Source organism: Pelodiscus sinensis, chromosome 22 (assembly GCF_049634645.1).
Source record: "Pelodiscus sinensis isolate JC-2024 chromosome 22, ASM4963464v1, whole genome shotgun sequence".
Classification (NCBI taxonomy): Eukaryota; Metazoa; Chordata; order Testudines; family Trionychidae; genus Pelodiscus; species Pelodiscus sinensis.
The window spans coordinates 10,151,128-10,173,080 of record NC_134732.1 but is presented as its reverse complement, the minus strand read 5'-3'; the positions used below and the strand labels follow the sequence as shown (position 1 = coordinate 10,173,080).

At 45.3% G+C, this 21,953-nt stretch overlaps 1 protein-coding gene across 3 annotated transcripts in view; it reads right to left on the bottom strand.

Moving 5' to 3' along the window:
• COL27A1 (collagen type XXVII alpha 1 chain) overlaps positions 1 to 21,953 on the bottom strand; it is a 305,308-nt gene that overhangs the window by 199,691 nt on the left and 83,664 nt on the right. For all 3 annotated transcript variants that reach the window (XM_014580186.3, XM_014580187.3, XM_014580190.3), the window contains 2 exons: positions 18,690 to 18,743; positions 16,319 to 16,363 (listed from right to left, as the gene is read on the bottom strand). In XM_014580186.3, coding sequence (XP_014435672.2) covers positions 16,319 to 16,363; positions 18,690 to 18,743 — 99 coding nt within the window. The remainder of the gene's footprint in view (positions 1 to 16,318; positions 16,364 to 18,689; positions 18,744 to 21,953) is intronic.

Here is a 21,953-nt window from a genome sequence, read left to right as displayed (position 1 = left end):
GATTCACTGTGCCGTTCCTATTTCTAGTCATATGGCAGAAGTAACTTGAAGTTCTATAACCAGCATTTTGTTATTATTTGTATTACAATGGTGACTAAAAGCCTGAATGAGATCAGGGCCCTGTTATGTGAGTTATTGTAAGTACATGGATTAACAGAGACTGCATCTCAAATCATTTATAATCTAAATGGACAAGACAGAGGGTAGGTGAAAGAAAGGATCACTGGTTCAATTGTAGAGATGAGGAGGTCAGGCACAGAGGGATAAGTAACCTGCACATGGTCACATAGTCTGTGGAAGAGACAGGAGCTAAACTCAGCCCTTCTGTGTCCTAGTTCTGTGCCTTTATCGTTAGCATGGGTATCTTCACTCTGAGGGTGTGTCTAGACTACATGCCTCTGTCGATGGAGGCATGTAGATTAGACAGATAGGCAAAGGGAATTGAAGCCGTGATTTAAATAATCACGGCTTCGTTTAAATTTACATGGCTGCCACGCTGAACCAACAAACAGCTGATCAGCTGTTTGTCAGCTCCGCGCGCTAGTCTGGATGCGCCGCGCCGACCTGAAAGCCCTTTATCGACATCCCCCTTATGCCTCGTAAGATGAGGTTTACAGGGGATGTCGATAAAAGGCTTTCATTTCGACAGGGGAGCGTCCAGACTAGCGCCCGGAGCCGACAAACAGCTGATCAGCTGTTTGTCGGCTCAGCGTGGCAGCCATGTAAATTTAAATGAAGCCGCGATTATTTTAATCGCGGCTTCATTTCCCTTTTTCGAATACACAAATCTACATGCCTCCGTCGACATGTAGTTTAGACGTACCCTGATATGCAGCAAATCCCCTACATATTTCTCTTCCAAACTTTTAAATCTCTCCAGCCACAGAATCCCTGCTGCCCTCACCCATGATACACCTCACCTCAACTCAGCTGCCTGTCTAACAGCCTCTTCCCTGACAGGCTCTTTCTGAAATGCAGGGACAGAAATGAAGCCAGCCAGGATGGAGGCAACTGGTGCAGAAGCCAGGCCAACCAGCTTTCCACAACAGAGAAATCCCCCTTAGCTAGGGGAATTCTCCATAGTGAGACACTTTGTGCTATTTATGCAAGGAGATTAATGGAGCATCTGGCCCCTTGATTTTGTGGTTACATCTAAGGCTTAAAAAGAAAGGCTCAAGTTATTTAAAACAACCTTTCCCTGCTGTATGCACAGATACAATGGTAATGGATACCAATATGGAAAACCTACACAGACAGACACATGCTGTAAGGAGGCTCTTAAAAATAAGATGTTACTATACATCTCCCTTAATCCATCTTTCTGGCTCCAACAAATGAAGCCCGATTGGAAGTCCGGTAGGCAGTGTGCAATATTATTGTGTACTGTGGGCTGTGGATGACAGCATGGGGCGAGAGGAGGAAAAAGAGCAATTTCCTCCAGTTCAGCAGAGAGCAACCTCTTTGTGTACGCATTCCACTGCTGGCTTGTCTCAGAGAGAAACAAATGGGGGGCAGCGTTGAGGAAAGTGAAAGTCAGGCTCAGAACGCTGGTTCAGCTCATTTTATCAGACACAGGACTGGCAGACACTAAGAGAATAAAAAATGGGCTTTGGTTAGATCCTGGGGAGCCAGAACATAATGGCATAGCAATCCTCTCCAAGCTGTGTCTCACTTTCTCTCCCACATACACTCCCTCTCAGACCAAAGATTTTTGGTAGTTTAATTGCTGGCACTCAGCACAGCTGCACCCGAATGGCTCCCCTGAATGCTACGGACAGAGGCTTCTTTGGAAAGTTGAATCTGAAGAAAGCAGAGTATGATGGCCAGCAGCAGCCTGCCATTTGGAAACCTCCACCAGTGAAACTGACATGAGTGAGACTTGGATAATAATATACCAATAGCAAAAAATGCAGAGAAGCCTGAAAACAAGACATCACCAAGATTCACTTATCTTCCAAGGGTTTGCATCCGAGGCCAGTACAGTTAGCTAGAAGGATTGCTAATAACTTTAAACACTAGAGTAAAATTCTGGCCCCATTTAAGTCAATGAAAGTTTTCCCATTGACTTTAGTGGAGCCAAGATTTCACCTCCTGCTATATCAGCAGCAACATTCATTACCTGCTAGTGAAAGTGTGAAAAATGAGCCCTTTCTTGGTTGGGGTCAAATTTCAGATTTTACGGGAATCACTGAAAAAGGAAAAGCTGTGAACCTTTCCAGCTGGGCACTGTGTATCTCTCCTAAGACCTGGCCCAGAAGCTGTGGTGAGTGTCTGTAGGAAGCAGCTTTCTGATGTCTGCAGACACAATCAATCAATCAATCAATCAATCAATCAATCAATCAATCAAAGGACTTTCTTGAAAAAAGCAAACAACAACAAACAGGAAAAAACAAATTTCTAGTACATGCTGAACCAATAAGGCTAAAACACAGAGAACGTCTTGCTTGATCTATAAAATGATATTGCCTCGGAACAGTCTTTTTTAAATTATTTTACAAGCAACAGATAATTGAAGGCTCATAGAAATGATATGGTAACAACACCACTGCACATTTCATAGCATTCTCTAGTAACAGCACTGTGGCTTCTGATGGTCTGTCTGTGCTGTAACTGGGAGGCATGATTGTAGTATGTGCAGATGTACCCAGGTTAGCTCTGATCTTGCTGCATCAGAGCTAGCCTAATTAACAGCAATGAAGCCACAGGAACATCAGTGTCAGCTGCTCAAACATGTACACAGGGCTGTGCATTGGCAGAGCTAACCTATGCTGCTGTGGCTTCACTGCTGCTGCTACTCAAGCTATCTTTGATCTACATGTGCTGTGATCACACCTCCCCGTTGCAGACACACCCAAAGTGAAAAGCACTACAGCAGTAATTCTCAAAGTGACACATGGAGGGTAAGAAGATGGATGGTCCAATGGTCAGGGTGCTCCCTGGGAGTTTGACAACTCTAGGTTCAATTTCTTGCTTAACCACAGACATTCTATATGACCTTGGTCAACTCGCTAAAGATGTGTCTACACAGGAAATTATTAACAATTATATCAGTATTGTTAAACTGTCTTTTTTATATATAGCTGCATCAATATGAGTATTCTGTGGACAATCTTATTCTGGAATAACAGTGGTATTGGTGGTACCTTTCCATACAAGATATGGATGTGGGAAATGCATGCAGCTATGAAAGGCAGTGATGGTCCTAAAGCCTATCTCTCTACAGAGGTATGATCCAAACTATGAAAAGGTTTGGGGACCCCTGTACTGCAGTCTAACAGCAATGGTCCAACGCTCGAGAACTTTCAACAGCAATGCTACAGTGTTTCGAACGCTTACCAAATACTGTGGTATTTTTAAGGGCTCAGCAGCTGTGCTTTGGACCTCTGTTGTAGATTATTGCAGTAGTCTGTTGTTGTTTTTTTTTTAAAACTCAGGGAGATGCATTAGCTGCCACACTCCCACTTAAGATTATTTCCCAGTTTGGCCCTCCCCATCTCCTCCCTCCCCCCAACCTGAGCAGCCAATCTCCTCCCATTTGACCCTGTGGGCAGCCTTGGTAATGCCACAAGTCAGACAAAATGCTGCAAACAAGCAGCCAGCGGGAGTGGAGGAAGATTTTGTTACTTTACTTGCTTCTTATTCTTCCCCAGATTCTTCTCAGTATCCCTCTAGTGTCCTCAAAGAGTAGTGCACCAGCTCAACACTCCTGCCAGGACGAGATACAGCACAATGGAGATGTGGGAAAGGCAGAAAGCGCTTCCTTCATAGCCGTGGTGATAAGCAAATACAGGGTGGGGTCAATGACAAGAGATTTGTGAACAAGACTAACCAGCTTAATATAATTAAAATCCTCCTCCTCTGTCCCTCAGGACAGCAAAGAAATGTATAATTTTTGGTGATGAAAATCTTACCATTTAGGATTGAGAGCATGTTGCAAGCAGGCTGCAGTTTGCTTCCTGAGCAGCTTGCTTTCCTAGTGGAAAGTATGTTCGAGGACTGGGACTGAGCAGAGAAATACCACACTGAAAAAAATAGAGACATTCATCCTGCCAACTATAGGATCCAAAGAGTGGAACTGGATGGAAGCAACAAAAGCAGCAGAGCTAAGAGGGAAATGTTTGAGTAACAAGTTTTGCTGGAGAAGAGCCAATGGGGCTCCTCTATGGACTGCTGAAGTCAGGTATGACCAAACTTTTGGCTCTAGTTAGCAGCTGGGAAATATTAAAAAAAGCTGAATGGATTTCACATTGTCAGAGAGAAACTCCCTGAAAGAAGCAAGCCGAAGTGGAGTTCAAAAACCGCATATACAAGCAGGAGAGGGTATTGCCCTAAGGAAATGGAAACCATCTATCTAGATGTCTTCGGCATGTATATGGCCCCCATGACTGTAGCATCTGAGCACTACAGGTGAGGCAGGGAACTGCTATTTATCATAGGAGTATTATTTATTTATTTTACAGAGGAGTAACTGAGTTACCCAGGAAGAAAGTGTCTTTAACATTCTAGGATAACCACTGGATCAGCCTTCGTCTCTGCAAAAGGCATAGTTTTCTGTGCCAGGCTAAAGAAGAGTTCTGGTGAGGATGATCAGGCTCATACAGACAGATGGACACAAATGCCATTTCCCCCCCTTTCCTGTTTATATCACGGTGCCTGTTAAAATAGGGCTCAAGACCAGGGCCTTTCTTTTCACTGCTGAAAGGGATACAAGCAGCAACCAGGCCTTCTTGCTATGGGTCCAGAAAACAAGCAAGCAAGAACATAGCTAATCGCTAAGATTGATGAACCTCAAAAAACAAAGGGGAATGGTAAGATGCTTTGACTCTTTTACCTCCCCTAGATTTTTTCAGAGAGTGTGTGTGTGTGAGAGAGAGAGAAAAAAGAGAACATCTGATTTTGGTTAAAAATCCTCTGCTGGAGTAAGGGAGGCAATCTGGCAGCTGCTGCTTCAAAGAATCCTGGCAGGTCTTCAGAATCTTTCTCCAAAAATAGGATTTTATTTTCCTGTTGGCTGAAGGTAAAGCTGCCCAAACCACCCAGCCCTCCAGTCTTGTCTGCAAAAACTCTATTTGCCAGTTGGCTTCAGCCAGGTGAGCTGTTGCCCAGGAAGTCTCCCTGAAGGAGGGAGTTTGCAAATCAAACACTTTAAACAAAAAGAAGGGAAAGGCGAGGAGGCGTTAATAGAAAAAAGCGGGGTAATAAAATAAATAAATAGAACTTATGCTGACAGTGTTGGTCTCTGACAACATCCTGTTGTGAACAGAACAGACATGGGCCTCTCTACAGGTGAGCATGGGGTCTACCAGTATGTCCAGCTGCAGTTTTTAGAGATGTAAGAAAGAGCGGAGAGAAGTCACTTCACATGTCCCCTTAATATTACACAGTCGTCTGGCTTACCAACTATGTTCACCTATGATTTTGACTACAGACAGTCTCTTCAGGAAGGACAAGAGCCTTCATGTGTACTTCTTTTAGATCCAGAATCTTAGCATCTTCCTCACTACCAAACCATCATCTCCCTCCTGGAGCCCTATGGCAGACTGGCACTACTGCTAAAATCCTGCCCCTTTGCTCCTCAAGGACGGCCATTGGGAAATAGATGCATAACCTCACACTTCCATCTTTCATGCCCTCGCTCACAAAGACTCCACACCATGCTTATATGTACCTAGACCAATCTCGGGAATCAATGGAAAGATTCTCATTGACTTAAATTGATCAAGCCCCTAGACTGCAGACCTGAAATCCCATCGAAGTTCACTTAGGCTTCTTTGCATTTCTTTCCTCTTTGAGTCTTTGCTCCTGCTGATACATGCTACTTTGTTGGTGCTTAATTGACAACTTAGACCCTAGGGTGGTGGACACTATAGGTGGGCACAATATAACCCTATATTTCTCTGCAACTTCTCTTCCAAGCATCTGAATCACTCCCCAACCAGCACATCCAAGTCATACTGCTTTCTCCATAAGGAACATTGCCAAGTAATGTAGATTCAAATTTTACATTTTTGGAAAAAAAAAACCCTTTACATTTGAAAGAATGTTTTGTTGCTTTAAAATTGAAATTGAAATCAGTTCAGGATTTTGTTTGATCAAAGAGTACACACTAACCTGCAGGAAGGATGGATGATTTTATGCTAAAAGCACCTGACTGGTACCAAGAGATCTGGGTTCAGACTCCCCAATTCTGCCATCAACTCCCCAGATGACCTTGGGTAAATCACTTAATCTCTTAGGGTACGTCTACACTACAGCGCTAGTTCGAACTAAGTTAGTTCGAATTAGTTAATTCGAACTAAGCTAATTCGAACTAACGCGTCTAGAACTAAAAACTAGTTCGAATTAGCGTTTTGCTAATTCGAACTAGCAAGTCCACATTGAGTGGACTCTGAACAGGGCTTAAGGATGGCCGGAAGCAGTGCCGGCAGGGCATCAGAGGAGGACTTAGAGCGTGGAGATGCTGTCTCAGGCTAGCCGAGGGCTGCGCTTAAAGGGTCCCGACCCCCACCCCGGACACACAGTTCTCAGGGGTGCCCCGCTTGCAAAGAAGTTCTGGCTTGGAGTGCCCGGAGTACCCACACTGGGCACATCACACCACTCGGCCATCAGCCCGGCTGCACTTGCCGCAGGCTGCCATCTGGGGAGAGGGGGCAATCGGGGGGCTGCAGGAGAGCTTCCACCCCCAGAAGCCCACAGAGCCAGCCCAGTCCTCCCCATCGGGGGCTCGTACCCTATTCCTCCCTCACCTCCTTCCACTTACCCTTCCCTAGCCCCCCTTCTTATTGATGTACAAAATAAAGATAACGTTTCTTCCAACATTGACTCTGTCTTTATTGAACAAAACTGGGGGGAGACTGGGAAAAGGAGGTGGGAGAGGGGAAGAGAAAGGCTGGGAGAAGGGAGGGCAACTAACATGATCAGGGGTTGGGAACAGGTCCCAGATGAAGAAAGGCTACAGAGACTGGGACTGTTCAGCTTAGAAAAGAGGAGACGGAGGGGGGACAGGATAGAGGACTCTAAAAGCAGGGGTTGGGTGGAGACGGTGCATTCAGAAAAGTTCTTCCTGAGTTCCCATAAAGAAGGACTAGAGGACACCAAAGGAAAGGAATGGGTAGCAGGCTTGAAACTAGTAAGAGAAAGTTGTTCTTCTTCAGAAAGCAAATAGTTAACCTGTGGAACTCCTTGCTGCAGGAGGCTGTGAAGGCTAGAGCTAGAACAGAGTTTAAAAGGAAGTGAGATCAAGTCATGGAGGTTGGGTCCATGGAGTAGTCTTAGCTAGGGGGTAGGAGTGGTGTCCCTGCCCAAAGTTTGTGGAAGGGTGGAGAGGGATGGCACGAGACAAATGGCTTGGTCACTGTCTTCGGTCCATCCCCTCCAGGATCCCTAGGGTTGGCCGCTGTTGGCAGACAGGCTTCTGGGCTAGATGGACCTTTGGTCTGACCCAGTACGGCCATTGTAAACTCAGGGCTCAGGGTCGGGGGTCTCAGTGGACCACCTTGATTTTCATGCACACCTGCTCCTGGGTGGCCAGGCTGGCAGCTCTCCTGCCCTAGCCGGCCACTTTCCTGTGCCTAGTGCGGAGATCGTGGATAAGGTCCACGATGTCCGCACTAGCCCAGGAAGGTGCCCGCCTCTTGCGGTCCAGGGCAAGCTCCTGGGAGCCGCCAGCCTGGTCCTGGGAAGAGGGGGTGGGCTGGGGGACATCGGGTGGGTGGCTCTGTGCTGTGCCAGGTGCAGGGTCTGCTGGCTGGGTGCTGGCAGGCTTGCACCTGGCACGGGCACCGTAGCCAGCCCGTGCCCCTTTAAGGGGTCCGGGGCCGGGAGGGGGCATAGAGTTTCCCTGGTGTTGGCCAGAGTGGCCACCAGGGAAAGCTGGGGAGGGCTAGCCTCCCACTAGTTCGAATTAAGGGGCTACACACCCCTTAATTCGAACTAGTAAGTTCGAACTAGGCTTAATCCTCGTAAAATGAGGATTACCCAGTTCGAACTAAGCGCTCCGTTAGTTCGAATTAAGTTCGAACTAGCGGAGCACTAGTGTAGCGCCTATTAAAGTTAGTTCGAACTAACGTCCGTTAGTTCGAACTAACTTTGTAGTGTAGACATACCCTTAGGGTGTGTCTACATTACAGGTTTTTTTTGAGAAAAAGTAGCCTTTTTTCTAAAACAAACCTTCACTTGTGTCTAGACTGCAGCCATGTTCTTTTGCAAGTAAATCGAAAGAACACCGCAGTTTTTTTGATCACGGTAAACTTCATTTTACGAGGAATAAGGCCTTTTTTTGAAAGTACTCTTTCAAAAAAGGCGCTACTGAATGCAAACTGTGCTTTTTCGAAAGAGAACGTCTAGACTCTCTTTCGAAAAAGCGACTCACTTTTTCAAAAAATCTGCTTGTAGTCTAGATGTTGTCTTTTGAAAGAGGCTTTTTCAAAAGATTCTTTAGAAAAAGCCTCTTTTGAAAGAGGCTAGTAGTCTAGACGTAGCCTTAGTGTCTCAGTTCCCCATGAATTAAAAGAGATAATAGGTTTAACAATTTTTTCTTATTTCAGAGGGTTGTTCAAGGAATACATAATAAATGCATGTGAGAAATCAGAAATCAGAGTCAGGAGTCATGTAAGTACCTAGCTAGATGAATATGGAAAACACAAATACGGTATCTTTAAAACAGAAAAATGAAACTAACTAGAAAGAGACCAATGTGCTTTTGCCAATGTTTCATGATGGTGAAACAGGGCCCAGAGAGAAGTGAAGATTAACAGCCCAATAGTACTGTCCAAATTGAGGCAGAAGCTGAAAGCAAAGAAAGCAGTGAAGTGGTGAAAAGTAAATTCAGTTGTTGAAACATGTCCAATTTGAACCGTCTAAACCACTACCACCTGCAATAGAAGAAATTACTTTAAAACGTGTGGCTTATTTGGCCATCAAGACAAATGAGATTAAAGAAGTAACACCCACGGCTCCCACCCAAACTATAGGGCTTGCACAGATTGGGCAGTTTTAGTTTTCATTCTCTGCCATACTAGCCCTTCCAGACACACTGTGAAAAGTGTGCCACCACTGCTTGTATAGACAACAGGGGAGACTGTGTAACTTGGCATGAATGTGTCAAAATGGAAGCCCCATTCTGCAACTCGTGACAATATTGCACCCTAAGGCCACTTCTGTGGACTTGCCAGAGAACTAGAATTTTGTGCATATGCACTGTATCTGAGTATAATAATACTTACCTGCATGCTATTTTCCACTCATTGATCTCCAAGCACTTTACCTCCATTTCATACATTATGAAATTCAGCTGCACAAGGGAAAAGTGACTTTCCCAATATCTTACAACAGGTCAGAAACTGGATCAGAACCCACATCTCCTAACTCCCAGTCCAGTATCCCTGCCAATGCTTTAGCTTGATTCTTTTTTTTTTTTTAACATGGTAGTTGTATAATCCAAGCCACCTGTCAAATTATCCGCTGGTTGCAGCACTTTGGCCAACACGTTGGAACTTGCCAAAGGTTTTGTAAATAGGATGATGCAGCTGCACTGTTCATAAGGGTCTGTCTCCCTCTTTGAAGCTTAGCTGGCATGTTGGACTACAAGTACTCTTCCAACATGCAATCTGTTAACAGCTGGCAGAACACAGCTGCTTATCACTTGCCAAACACACAAGCTATGGAAGAGCAATGAAAATAACTAGAGATGGAGAAAGCGTCTACAAAACATTACCAGATGAGCATAGCTAGGCATGCAGGGAGCTGGGACCTCTATGTACCATACAGTTAACTGTCCCACTTTACTCTTACCTTGGCCTCCCAATCACAATCATTTATTTCATCCATTGATAGAGTCTTTTCACATAGGAGCACCTTGGGACAGGGATTTTTCTTTCATTACTTTTGTATAGCATCTAGCACAATTAATTATCAATTGGTATCACAGACATTACTGCCATACCAACAAGGAACATCAATAGGGCCTTGCAGTAAGAGAATATCATAAATATTCAACATAAACTACATACAAATCTATTAGCTGTTAGCAATTCTCCATACTGAACGTGGACTCTTTTGGAATGAAGATGGCAGTAGAAAAACCTTCGCCATAACACTCACTTGCAAACTTGTTTTAGCCATCACTTCAAGGGATTTGTTTCCTGCCCTTTGTTATCTGAGGGTATGTCTAGACTACATGGCTCTGGTGACAGAGCCATGTAGATTAGTTTACTAGACATACCCAAATGAAGCGGCTTCATTTAAATTAAAATGGCTGCCCCACTGTGCTGATCAGCTGTTTGGCGGCACAGCGCTGAAGTCTGGACGCTCCACGGTCGATATCAAAGGCATTTGTCGACCTTCCCAGTAAACCTCATCCCACGAGGCATACCGGGGAGGTCGACAAATGCCTTTGATGTCAACTGCGGAGCATCCAGACTACAGCGCTGTGCTGCCAAACAGCTGATCGGCACAGTGTGCCAGCCATTTTAATTTAAATGAAGTGGCGATTATTTAAATCGCCGCTTCATTTGGGTATGTCTAGTAAACTAATCTACGTGGCTCTGGCGACAGAGCCATGTAGTTTAGACATACCCTGAGTCATAAGTGAAAAGCCAGCCCCTGCAGAATCTAAGATCTTGTTAGACTGTGGAATGGTCGCTCAAGGGAGGTGACAGAAGCTCCATCATTTGAGATAGTTACAAGGTGTCTAACTGGCCACTGGATATACTGAAAGGAAATATGTAGCCATGGGACAGCTAAGGAATGAAGTAGTCAGAAGGTGGCAACGTGTCTTTTCCATCTCAATGTTACAAGATTTCTAATGGACCTGACTGCTTGATCACGCACAAGTAAGCAAAGCTCACATACATATAAACTGTTTGCTATAAAGGACACCCAAGTTCAAGCCCACCACAGGAATGTGAATGTCACAAATCAGGGACAAACAGAGAGGCGATGCATAAATCAGGAAGGCATCATATATATAGTAGCCCAGTGTCTGAGAGTCTGTAACGCCGAAATGCTGGCTGTTCCCTCTGGGGGGTGCTGTTGCCTGAAGTACTGGCTGTTCCCTCTGGACAGAGACAGAGGAGAGCGGAGAGAGAGTGAGAGGCAGGAGGGGGATAAGAGAAAGAGAGAGACGGAGAGATAGGCAGAAGGCGGAGAAGAGCTGAGAGAGAGAGGGGGAGGCAGTAGGAGGAGGTGGAGAGAGAGAAAGAGACACGGAGCGAGAGACTGGAGGCTCAGGAGAAAAGCCCGACATGGAGGAGAGACCTGAAAATCCCGTCTTACGATGGGCTAATTGGCTAGTTCTTATTCTTATTAAGAGTTAAAGATTGTGAATTGACCTAGCCACATACTAAAACAAAAGAGAACACCAAGAGGAGTTACTTCATTACTTCACCTAGCCAACTATCACTATGCAAACCCACAAATGTATCTAACAACTAGCCATGGGCCAAAGATAATGAGCACTAGAATCACTGAAGAGTTTTGAGTTGGGAAGTGCACTTGAAGTGCTTGTAAGCAGCAAAATGTTAATCACTGAGAGACATCAATGCCATTTAAACCAAAGCTACAATTATTTAAAATCGTCCTGATCTAAATCATACCAAACCCATACAAGACTGGTACCATTAAATGGGCTTCAGTTCATGCCTTAGAAGTTGTCCAATATACTTTGGAATACCTTTTCACTATCCTCTCATCTTACCCTGCTCTTCAGTCTTATTAACAGGGCCACCATCGGGAAGTGGGGAGGGGGGAAGGGAGGGAAAGCCAAAGGGGGCAGTTGCTCCAGGGCCCAGCAATTTAAAAGGGCCCAGGGCTCCAGGCTACTAGAGCAGCAGCAGTGGCAACCGGAGCCTCAAGCCCTTTAAAAATCACTGCTGGAGCCCCACACAGCATGGTCCAGGAGGTGCTGAGGGTTGGGTGGGGAAAGTATGTCACAATCTGGGCAGCACTGAGGGCTAGGGTTGCCAGGTGTCTGGTATTTACCCGGACAGTCCGGTATTTTCGCCTCCTGTCCGATAAAAAAATTCAGAGAATACCGGACACCTGAGATGTTCGGTTATTCTCTGAATTTTTCCCTGGCCAGGAGGCAAAAATGCCGGACACCTGGCAACCCTACAAACACTCAGCACCCGGCCTCCCCCCCGAGCTCCCCGATGGCCCCCAACACCTCCATCTCCCAACCCCAGCCCCCATGCTTACCTGATTCCCCAAGGCTGCCGGCATAAAATGGCTGCTGGCCAAAAGACCTAGGGGAAGCCTGGGTCTTAGTGCTCAACAGCTCCCCTGTTGCTATCCCTGCATTCACTCTTAAAGGGGACATGCTATTTTAATGCTGTTTTCTTTTCTTTTCTTTTCTTTTTTTTTTTGGCTTAAGAAGTCCTTGGAGTCCTTTTTATTTATTTAATTTATTTATTTATTTATTTATTTGCTCACCAACTTTGGTCTCTTCTCCCCTCCTTTTTTTCCCTCTTCGGAATTTTTTACTGGTGTTTTTTTCTGGGGCGGGGGAGCGTGTTCCGTATTTTTGTTTCAACCATCTGGCAACCCTACTGAGGGCAGGTTCCTTGGGCTTGAGTTTCCATCTCTTGTGTATGGCCCAGAGTTGAGACCCCCCCGTATTGCCCAGGGCCTGGCGAAGTTTGTCACCAGCCCTGTTTGTCAGACAGCACAACTGTTATTAATAGTGCACATGAGTTGCAATGCGATTAGCATATTTTCTGCTGATTCCTTTTGCACAAGGGGTGTTTTTGCACAAAAAGAAGTGTAGCCATTTCTGTTTTATGCAAAAAAAAACCTTTTGAGAGAGGCATAAGGATCTTGAGCAAAAGGGTTTTTTTGTGAAAAATGGAAGCGGCTACACTGCTTCTTTTTGTGTAAAAACCCCTTGTGCAAAAAGAATCAGCAGAAAATATGCTAATGACATCATGACTCATGCTAATGAGTCCGTCATTAGCATATTTTCTGCCACAAAAAGTTGCAGTGTAGACATAGCCTTAGGGAACTCCTACAGTGTCAGAATGGCTTCCATATATCACAATCATTCTGATTTTTGTACTGGAGCCAAAATGCCAAATCTCTCAAGACAAGCTACATCTGTCAGAAAGAAGGTGAAATCTCAGGCATTTATTTTGTCTTCTTGGTATCAGAGAACCTCAGACTGTTCTCACCTTCCTTAAAAATACACCAACTTCCTTCCAAAGACGAGATTTCTCTGTCTCCCACACAGAGACATATTCCTACCAGCTCTGCTCCCAAGGAAAGCTGGAGAGGTATAGACTCCTCTCTTCAAAGATATTCCCCAGGCTACCAGTCCATTCCTTGCGAAGATGAGTTATGGCCAGCTTGCCCCTTCTCATACAAAGATGAAGACAAAGCCTTTCAGCTCTCTCCCTCTCTCCCTTTCCTTTGTACATCTGGAACTGTACACACTCCACCTTCGTGCCAGTGAAGTTACAATTTCACCCCCTTCTCTCTCTTGCAAGAACCTCATGGCCAGTTGCCCAGCTGAGCACCATAAAACCCCCTCGTTCTTAGTCATTGCATTGGCAAGGATGAAGAAGGTTTAGTAACAGCCATGTGGGTTCCCAGGCTCCAGTCTGCCACTGCTAACAGCTTGCGTGTGTGTAGATTACAGGGTTTTTTCGAAAAAAGTGGCCTTTTTTCAAAAAAACTTCCCCTACATCTAGACTGCTGCTAGTAAATCGAAAGAACGCGGCAGTTTTTTCGACAGTGGAAAACATCATTTTATGAGGAATAACACCTTTTTTCTGAAGTATTCTTTTGAAAAAAGGCGCTATGTAATGCAAACTGTGCTTTTTCGAAAGAAAGCATCCAGACTGCCTGGGTGCTCTCTTTCGAAAAAGTGGCTTGCTTTTTCGAAAGTACTGATTGTAGTCTAGATGCTCTTTTTCGAAAGAGGCTTGCAGTCTAGATGTAGCCAGAGTCACGTTATTCCAGTCTTCCTAGTAAATCACATTTTCATAGTAATTCTCCTTGTAGAATGCCTGTGCTACGGAACTTCTTGCTGCCCACACATTTTATAAGTATACTCATCTAGCGTGTTTCTGTTGCATACTAGAAAGAGGAAGAGTGAGCTGAATGGCTGTTTTCAGGACAGATTCACCATGTTCCTTACAGCCGCACACAGCTCAACTTCCCTGGCTCCGTTTCAAAACCTGACTCATGTCCAGTTTGTCTATTTTAATCTTTACATACTGACATCATCCTGCGAGGCTCACAGTGTAACATACAAAACTTCCTGCACTGAATCTATAGATGGCCAGCTCTGCAATGACAGGCAACCCCAACAGACAAAGAGAGCAGTAGAAGCACAGCTCCAGAGTACCTGACCAGAGAAACAATGGACAGAATTGCAGTGAGCCCACTGACAATGCAGACATGGCAAAGGGCAGCACGGCCTAGCAGATAAGGCACTGGAGAGGCAGTCAGATAGACTTAGTTCTATTAACTCTATCAGCGATTTGTCTGTAACCTTGGTCAAGTCATTTAACCTCCCTGTCGCTCTCAATGCTATGGAAGTACTCACTCTCAATCCTTAATGCATCCCTGGGAAGAACATAAGAACAGCCTTACTGAGTCAGACGAAAGCATCCTGTCTGCCGACAGTGGCCTATACCAGATGCCCCAGAGGGAGGGAACACAACAGGTAATCCTCACATGATCCCTCCCCTGTCATCCATTTCCAGACAAACAGAGGCTAGGGACACCATTCCTACAAAGAAACAAAAAAACTAAAACAGCTGGAATGTGTTGAGTGTACCGCACACTGTATGTGGAAATATATCAGAGTCTGGAAACCCCGACCAGATTCCTGTGCCTAACAACAGTTGCCTTGTTTATTTTATTCTGGTCAGTGAGTCAGAGTTTCAACTGATTCTTTGCAGTCATTCATCATAGTGGTTTTTGATGTAACTAACATTCTGCAAAACTATAGGAAGATTTGGCAATTTGTTTCTACTTCTTGCTCCCTTGGCTCCTCCGGACATGAACAGTCTACGGGGATGGATGTAGTATTGTCAGGATGTCTGCACAGCTTTTACTGTGAGAGCAGCAGCAAGTGGTAGGCGTGGGAGTCCTAGAAAGCATGTGTGTCGCCAGGGCCGTCCTTAGCCATAGGCAGAATAGGCAACTGTCTAGGGCACCAGTATTTCTGGGGCACCAATACTGTAAGCTTATGTTTGTGTTGCTAAGAGCAAGTCAGGCATAGGGGAACCAGTTTAATAATCCTGCCTAGGGCACCATAAATCCTAAGGACGGCCTTGTGTGTCGCAGGCAAGGACGAGGGAGGGGCATTGGTGGACGTTTCAGCACGTGGGTAAAGGGACAATTTACAAGGAAGCTTGACAGCCTGATAGTGACAGAAGCACAGAGCCAAAATGTACGCTAGGTGAAAGACAAGACATTGAACACAAGGAAGTAAGAACACTTCTGCACAGGGTTTGCCAGCGGGTTAGAGTGACACCACATGCACATCTGCCAGTGACCGAAGAGACTGGGCAAGCCAAATACAGGCAGGGGGGAGAGTATAAGAGGGAATATGCCAAGTCATGGCATAACAGTGCTGGAGAACAGATATGGGAAAGTGGGAACATATCCACTGCAGAGGGACGCACGACAGAGCAGATCCAAAAGCAAGCAGGAACGAATGGGTGAATGGAACTCCCCAAGCATCAGCTCTCCAGACTAGGCAGAGCAGAGCAGCTGGCTCTCTCTCACACACAGGGAAGAGTCATCGCACAAACTCATGCAGTCCCTGTGCATCCAAAAACTTTCATCTGGCTCCACATTCACTTCAGGACACAGTCCCATGAGTCTTACCTTTCCTCCCTTCCCTGCATCCTCCCTTCATCTCACACTCTTGTGCACTGTTCCTACTACATAATTTGGCCACTGGCAGTGTAAGAGCATAGTTCTGGGCCACGCTGGCCATCTGCAGCACCTTCCTGCAGCTCTAGGCTTCAACTATGCTCCTGAAAATATTTCTGCTGTGTCTCAGTTAGATCTCACTCTTCCTCTCCACCCACAGCTATTACACCTTCATAACAATACGATGATGGAGCTGATTAATTCCATAAAGCTTTTTGAGGACACAATTTGTACAGAAGTTGCTCTACAAAACACACGAGTGTCTATCACATTGTCTGAACAGGTGGGTACAAGTCAGAAAACAGGAAAGGTATCAGGAGAGCACTGATCTACCCATTTAGCTCCCACCAGAAATTACAGAAAAGAACCAAGCAGCTGAAGTATTATGTTTCCAATTTCATTCAACAAAATCTGCATAATAGATGAAAAACTTTACCGGCCTACCCATCGTGCCCCTCTTCCCAGGAACTCCAGGGATACCCTGTAAGGAAAAACACACAGAAAAAAATAATAGGTCTGAATGGGAAAACAAACAAAACAAAGGGAAATAAAAAACCAGACCAATAACTGTGGCATTGTTGAGAAATCAAGATGTCAGCTCTTTGCGGTCAGCTGTGAGAGCATGGGAGAGTGGGAAGACCATTAACCTTAACCCATTAACTATAACCTCCCCATAGCACAGATCCAAGCACAGTCCACACCCAGGGGCAGCAGAGTATGGCTATGCTTAGTAATAGCGGTAATTAAACTACTGGCCTAGAATCAAATGAATGCTACAGCCAAGGCACTCACAAGAGAGCTCCTGTTTATGTTTCTTATTTAATTCTATGAGCATTAAATGAGCCACTCTGGAGCATCGGAGAGTCAAAAAATCATAGAATCATAGAATCCTGGGGTTGGAAGAGACTTCAGGAGTCGAGTCCAGCCCGCTTCCCAGAGCAGGATCAACCCCAACGAAATAATCCCAGGCAGGGCCTTGTTAAGCCAGGACTTAAAACCTCTAGGGATGGAGTTTCCACCACCACCCCAGGGAACCCATTCCAATGCTTCACCATCTTCCTACGGAAATAGTTTTCCCTAATATCCAACCTAGACCTCCCCCACTGCAACTTGAGACCATTGCTCCTTGTTCTGTCATCTGTCACCACTGAGAACATCTACTCTCCATCCTCTTTGGAACCTCCCTTCAGGAAGTTGAAGGCTGCTATCAAATCCCCCCTCACTCTTCTCTTCTGCAGACTAAATAAGACCAAATCCCTCAGCCTCTCCTCGTAGGACATGTGCTTCAGCCCCCTAATAATTTTTGTTGCCCTCCACTGGACTCTCTCCAGTGTGTCCACATCATTTCTCCCATGTAAGCAGACACATATGCTCAAGGGCCTTTCTTGTTTCTGGGATCTCTATATTTGCCAATCAGATGGAGTGAAAATACGAATTAATCTTCCTCCTCAGGAGATCTGGTTGGAAGCGTGGAGGAAGGAGAAGAGAGGGCCCTTTAATATGGGAATGTCAAGGGAATGAAAGAGCACTGTTTTTTAAAAAGGGTTTGCGTGAGGTGAGAAGGGAAGGGAAGGGAAGGGAAGGGAAGGGAAGGGAAGAGGAGAGGAGAGGAGAGGAGAGGAGAGGAGAGGAGAGGAGAGGAGAGGAGAGGAGAGGAGAGGAGAGAAGAGAAGAGAAGAGAAGAGAAGAGAAGAGAAGAGGAGAGGAGAGGAGAGGAGAGGAGAGGAGAGGAGAGGAGAGGAGAGGAGAGGAGAGGAGAGGAGAGGAGAGGAGAGGAGAGGAGAGGAGAGAAGAGAAGAGAAGAGAAGAGAAGAGAAGAGGAGAGGAGAGGAGAGGAGAGAAGAGAAGAGAAGAGAAGAGAAGAGAAGAGAAGAGAAGAGAAGAGAAGAGAAGAGAAGAGAAGAGAAGAGAAGAGAAGAGAAGAGGGAGCAGGGATTTTCAAAAGTGAGAGTCACACTGGATGTCTCAACTTTAGGTTGCCCGTCTGGGGACACTTGAGAGAGCCCAGCTATAGAAAGGGACAAGCAGCTTCCTTCAGAGAATTGGGCTCCCTGGAGACGTTTCCATTTTGGCACTCAAAATTACTTGTCAATTTGGAAAAATATTTGTCCCCCTGCTGAAGGAAGGTCTTTTCCCTGAAGCATCTGATTTTCTTCCATTGAGATGGACCAACAGAAAAAAATCACATCAGCAATGGAAAATATAATCTGCCTGAACGCTCCCTCTACTCTGAATAGGAATGGGTCACCTTGCCTGGCACCCAGGTTCCTGAGCTGCCCATTAAAGTACTGCACACAGGTCCATATCCTAGACAAGGACAGGAGCGTGCTGAAGAGGAAAACCATCTCTCTGTCTCAGTCTTAGGCATTCTTGCCTCTTCTCTGAAGAGCAAAGCGAGGGGACAACAGAAATGGCGTGATGGATGTTCTAGAGCAGGGGTCTGCAACCTTTCCAAAGTGGTGTGCCAAGATTTAATCCTGCTACCCTCCACTGCGCACCCCGCTCTGTCTCCTGCCCTGGGTTCCACTCCGGCTTTTCCTGTGGGGCGGGAAGGAGCAGCGTGCGCGTGCTTCCCTGCAAGCTGGACCTGGCACGGAGCCTTGGGGCTTCCCCCTCACAGGAAGCTAGTCCTGGCTCCAATCTTGTGGGGGGTGAGATGCTGGATCTCCATCACGAGCTCCCTGGTGCCTGTTCATTGCATGTGCCACTGAAAATCATCTTGCGTGCCTCTTCTGGCACACATGCCAGACATTGCCGACCCCTGTTCTAGAGGCAGAAAGCCAGGGCTTTCCTCACAAAATACTTACTCGTTCTCCATCAGGCCCTGGCAGCCCAAATAATCCTGGGAGACCAATATACCCCTAAGGAAAAGAGGAAACAAGAAGTCAAATTTATTTCCCTTCAGCAATTAGTCTACCCTGCCTGAACAGGAAAACATCCTCCAGCGCTGGTCTATGGCAGCCGTGATGAAATAAACCTTGAGGCAAGTGTATATGCCCATGGACTGCATGGTGCTGGTTTCCACGATGTAGTCCAAGGGCACATACCCTCACACCAGGGATCAAGAGAACTCCGTGAAGGAAGAAGCCAGCAGGATGGAACCTTACCTGGGCTGGCTCTGATTCCACCTGAGAGAAATGGAGCTTTGTTTCAGGTTAGCAAGAGTTACAGCCACCGTCATTTGCATGCCTATGCCAAACAGAGATCTCTATGGGAGGGTCTGGGTTCCCTGCAAGTCTCTGGAAGTTTCTCATTCAGTCTCAGCTCCTGTCAGCCTCATAGCTGGTCCTCCTCTCCCCCAGACTCCCTCAAGCTCATGCTTCCCCTCCTAGATTGCAAGATCAGAAGGCATTGGGATTATCTCATCTGACTGCCTGGATAGCACAGGCCACAAAAGCCCCCCACATAATTCCTAGAGCAGATCTTTTAGAAAAATATCCAATCCTGAGTTTAAAAATATCAATTACGGAGATTCCACTGAAATCCTTGGTAAACTGTTCCACAGTTAATTGTTCTCATCATTAAAAATTCACACTTTATTTCCAGTCTTAATGTGTCCAGCTTCCACTTCCAGCCATGAGATCATATTCTACTTTTCTCTGATAGAAGGAGTGACTCTGCTAGCCTATTATTAAATGTTTGTCTTCCATGTAGTTGCTTACAAACTGTAATTAAGCCACCCCTTAATCTTCTCTTTGTTAAGCTAAATAAATTGAATTCCCCAAGGCAAATTTTCTATTCCTTTAATTGTTCTCGTAATTCTTCTCTGAACCCTCTTCCATTTATCGGTGTCTGCTCCCCAACTGAGGGACCCTGTCTCTCACTCTCCCCAGGGCATCCTGTGGTGTGGAGTCTAGCCAGGCCACTCACAACCACCAGGCCCACCTCCCTGAGCCTTTCACCAGACTCCCAGCCCTCTCTTCAAACACCAGTGTCCCCCTCTGCTATTGCACAGGCCTTGCCTGCTGCTCTGTGTCTGCATTAATATTCCTAATATCTATGCACAGCAGCTCAGCTTTCCGCATGCCTGTTTCCTCCACAATCTAACTTGGCGCAGGAGCCTCCCCTTTCCAATTAAAGTCAGTTTAGTGTAAAGGCTGCTCCAGCTCAGCTCAGTAGTGATAGTCAGATACTCAGTTCTCCAATATTTCTCCTGTGCTCTGGGCTCCTGCATGGGCAAAAGCCACTACTTATATGCTGCATGTCCTTTCACTTGCAGTAACCAGAGATGCATGCTTAAATCACTGCCCACAGTGATGAAAATAAAATGTTACCTTGTGCATTGCTCCTTTGCACAGGACTCTTCCTGTCAAATGCACAGTGTCAAGCAGAAGTAATTTTTAGCAAGAAGCCATCTCAACAATTTTGCACAATTTCTGTTGCCACAGAACAAAATTCTAACACTGACACTAAACTTTTCCTATCCCTCCTTTTTACCTCCGCAAAACTCTCCACTGGCTTAGCCCCATTAGCCACATGAATTCTCTGGGGGTACATCTAGACAGTGGGGCTATTTCAGGATATCAGAGATATCCCCAAATAGCTACCCCACGGCTTTTAAATGCACCTGTTATTTTTTTGAAATAATGGGCACACTATTCTGGCACCCCTGTAACCCTCGTTCAATGAAATAGTGCATTATTTTGAAATTTGGTGCTGTGCAGATGCACCAAATTTCAAAATAAGCTATTTTGAAATACAATTGAAATAAGATACGCAATTTGCATAGCACAAATTGGGTATGTTATTTCGAGTTTAGGGTGCTGTGTAGACACACCCTGGGAGACCATCAGGGCAGTATCCCACATTACTTCGCTGACATAGGCACAGGCACACAGACAGAGCCCATCCTTCTCACTTGCTACTTTGAATCACAAAGTAACCCGCTTCACTCTAGTCACCATATTTCCCATGAAAAAGTAGTGAGGGAAGAAGGGCCTGAAATGATCAACAATTCCAGCTGTTTCAGCCATGAAATGGTTGATATCTGGTCTAAGAAACAGCAACACTAAGTTCCCATTTATTGTAATGGAAAGTAGAGGACCAATTCTCCTAAGTCGCTTTCAAAATCTTAATCCTAGACATTTAGTGGTAACAAATGAATGATAATTTTCAACAGTCTTATCCTGAATTGATGACCCCTAAATACGTATATGAATGCTGAATTCCTACTGTAGCAGAAGTCACACAATTCTCTGTTGAAAAATCCTGGTCACGTTAGTGAACTGGGTGCATCAGAAATAGGGTTACTGCTTAGTGAAGTAAAAAGTAAGCTGTGCTATCACAGATCTGTGTCTACTGTAGTACATTACCCTGCTGATCCTTCCTCCCACGCCTCTCCCTAGCGCAGGAATAAAGTTTGCTATTGGAGTCAGCTTTTGTTTATTGCTTGCAATTTTTTGAGCGATAGAAGCCAGCTGGTAACATTTACTGTTCAAGGAGAAATGATCACATGGTCAGAAGAGGAGCATTTTTATTGGCTCAGAGAATCACTATGGATTTCTAATTGTAGGTGAAAAACAGAAGGAGATTAAAAGATGTTTTAATTATTAGTTCACCCATCAACAGTCACTAGAAACCCCCAGAGCTAGAGTTGATGAACAAACCCAAGCTAAAATGCAGGGCTGTTAACATTCTCATTTGCATATGGCTTCAAGATGTTGGCTTGTTGTTATGCACAAAGATGTAAAATTCATTCCAAATTTCTCTGCTTATAAAACCAGCCTACGCCTGGAAGAATCCATCTTCAAAGTGTTTGGAGTGGATGAACCATTGTGTTTGATGAAGCTAGAGAGGCCTCCCTGACACCAAAGTTGTAGGGAGACCAGTCCTTTGGGATCTGGATTACTTTGTTTCCTCTCCAATTCTTTGGGCTTTGAAAGGGTTGACTTTGCTGCATTGAAATAATGGGAAGTTGATGCATTGGTTTTGGTACATTTCAGTTTTAAATAAATTGGGGATTTAACGATGCAAATAATTAATGAGCTCTATGTAATAAATATCACATAAGAAACTAATGTTAGGATTGCAAAACTGAGCACAAAGATTGAGAGGTGCTGGGGGCCGGAATG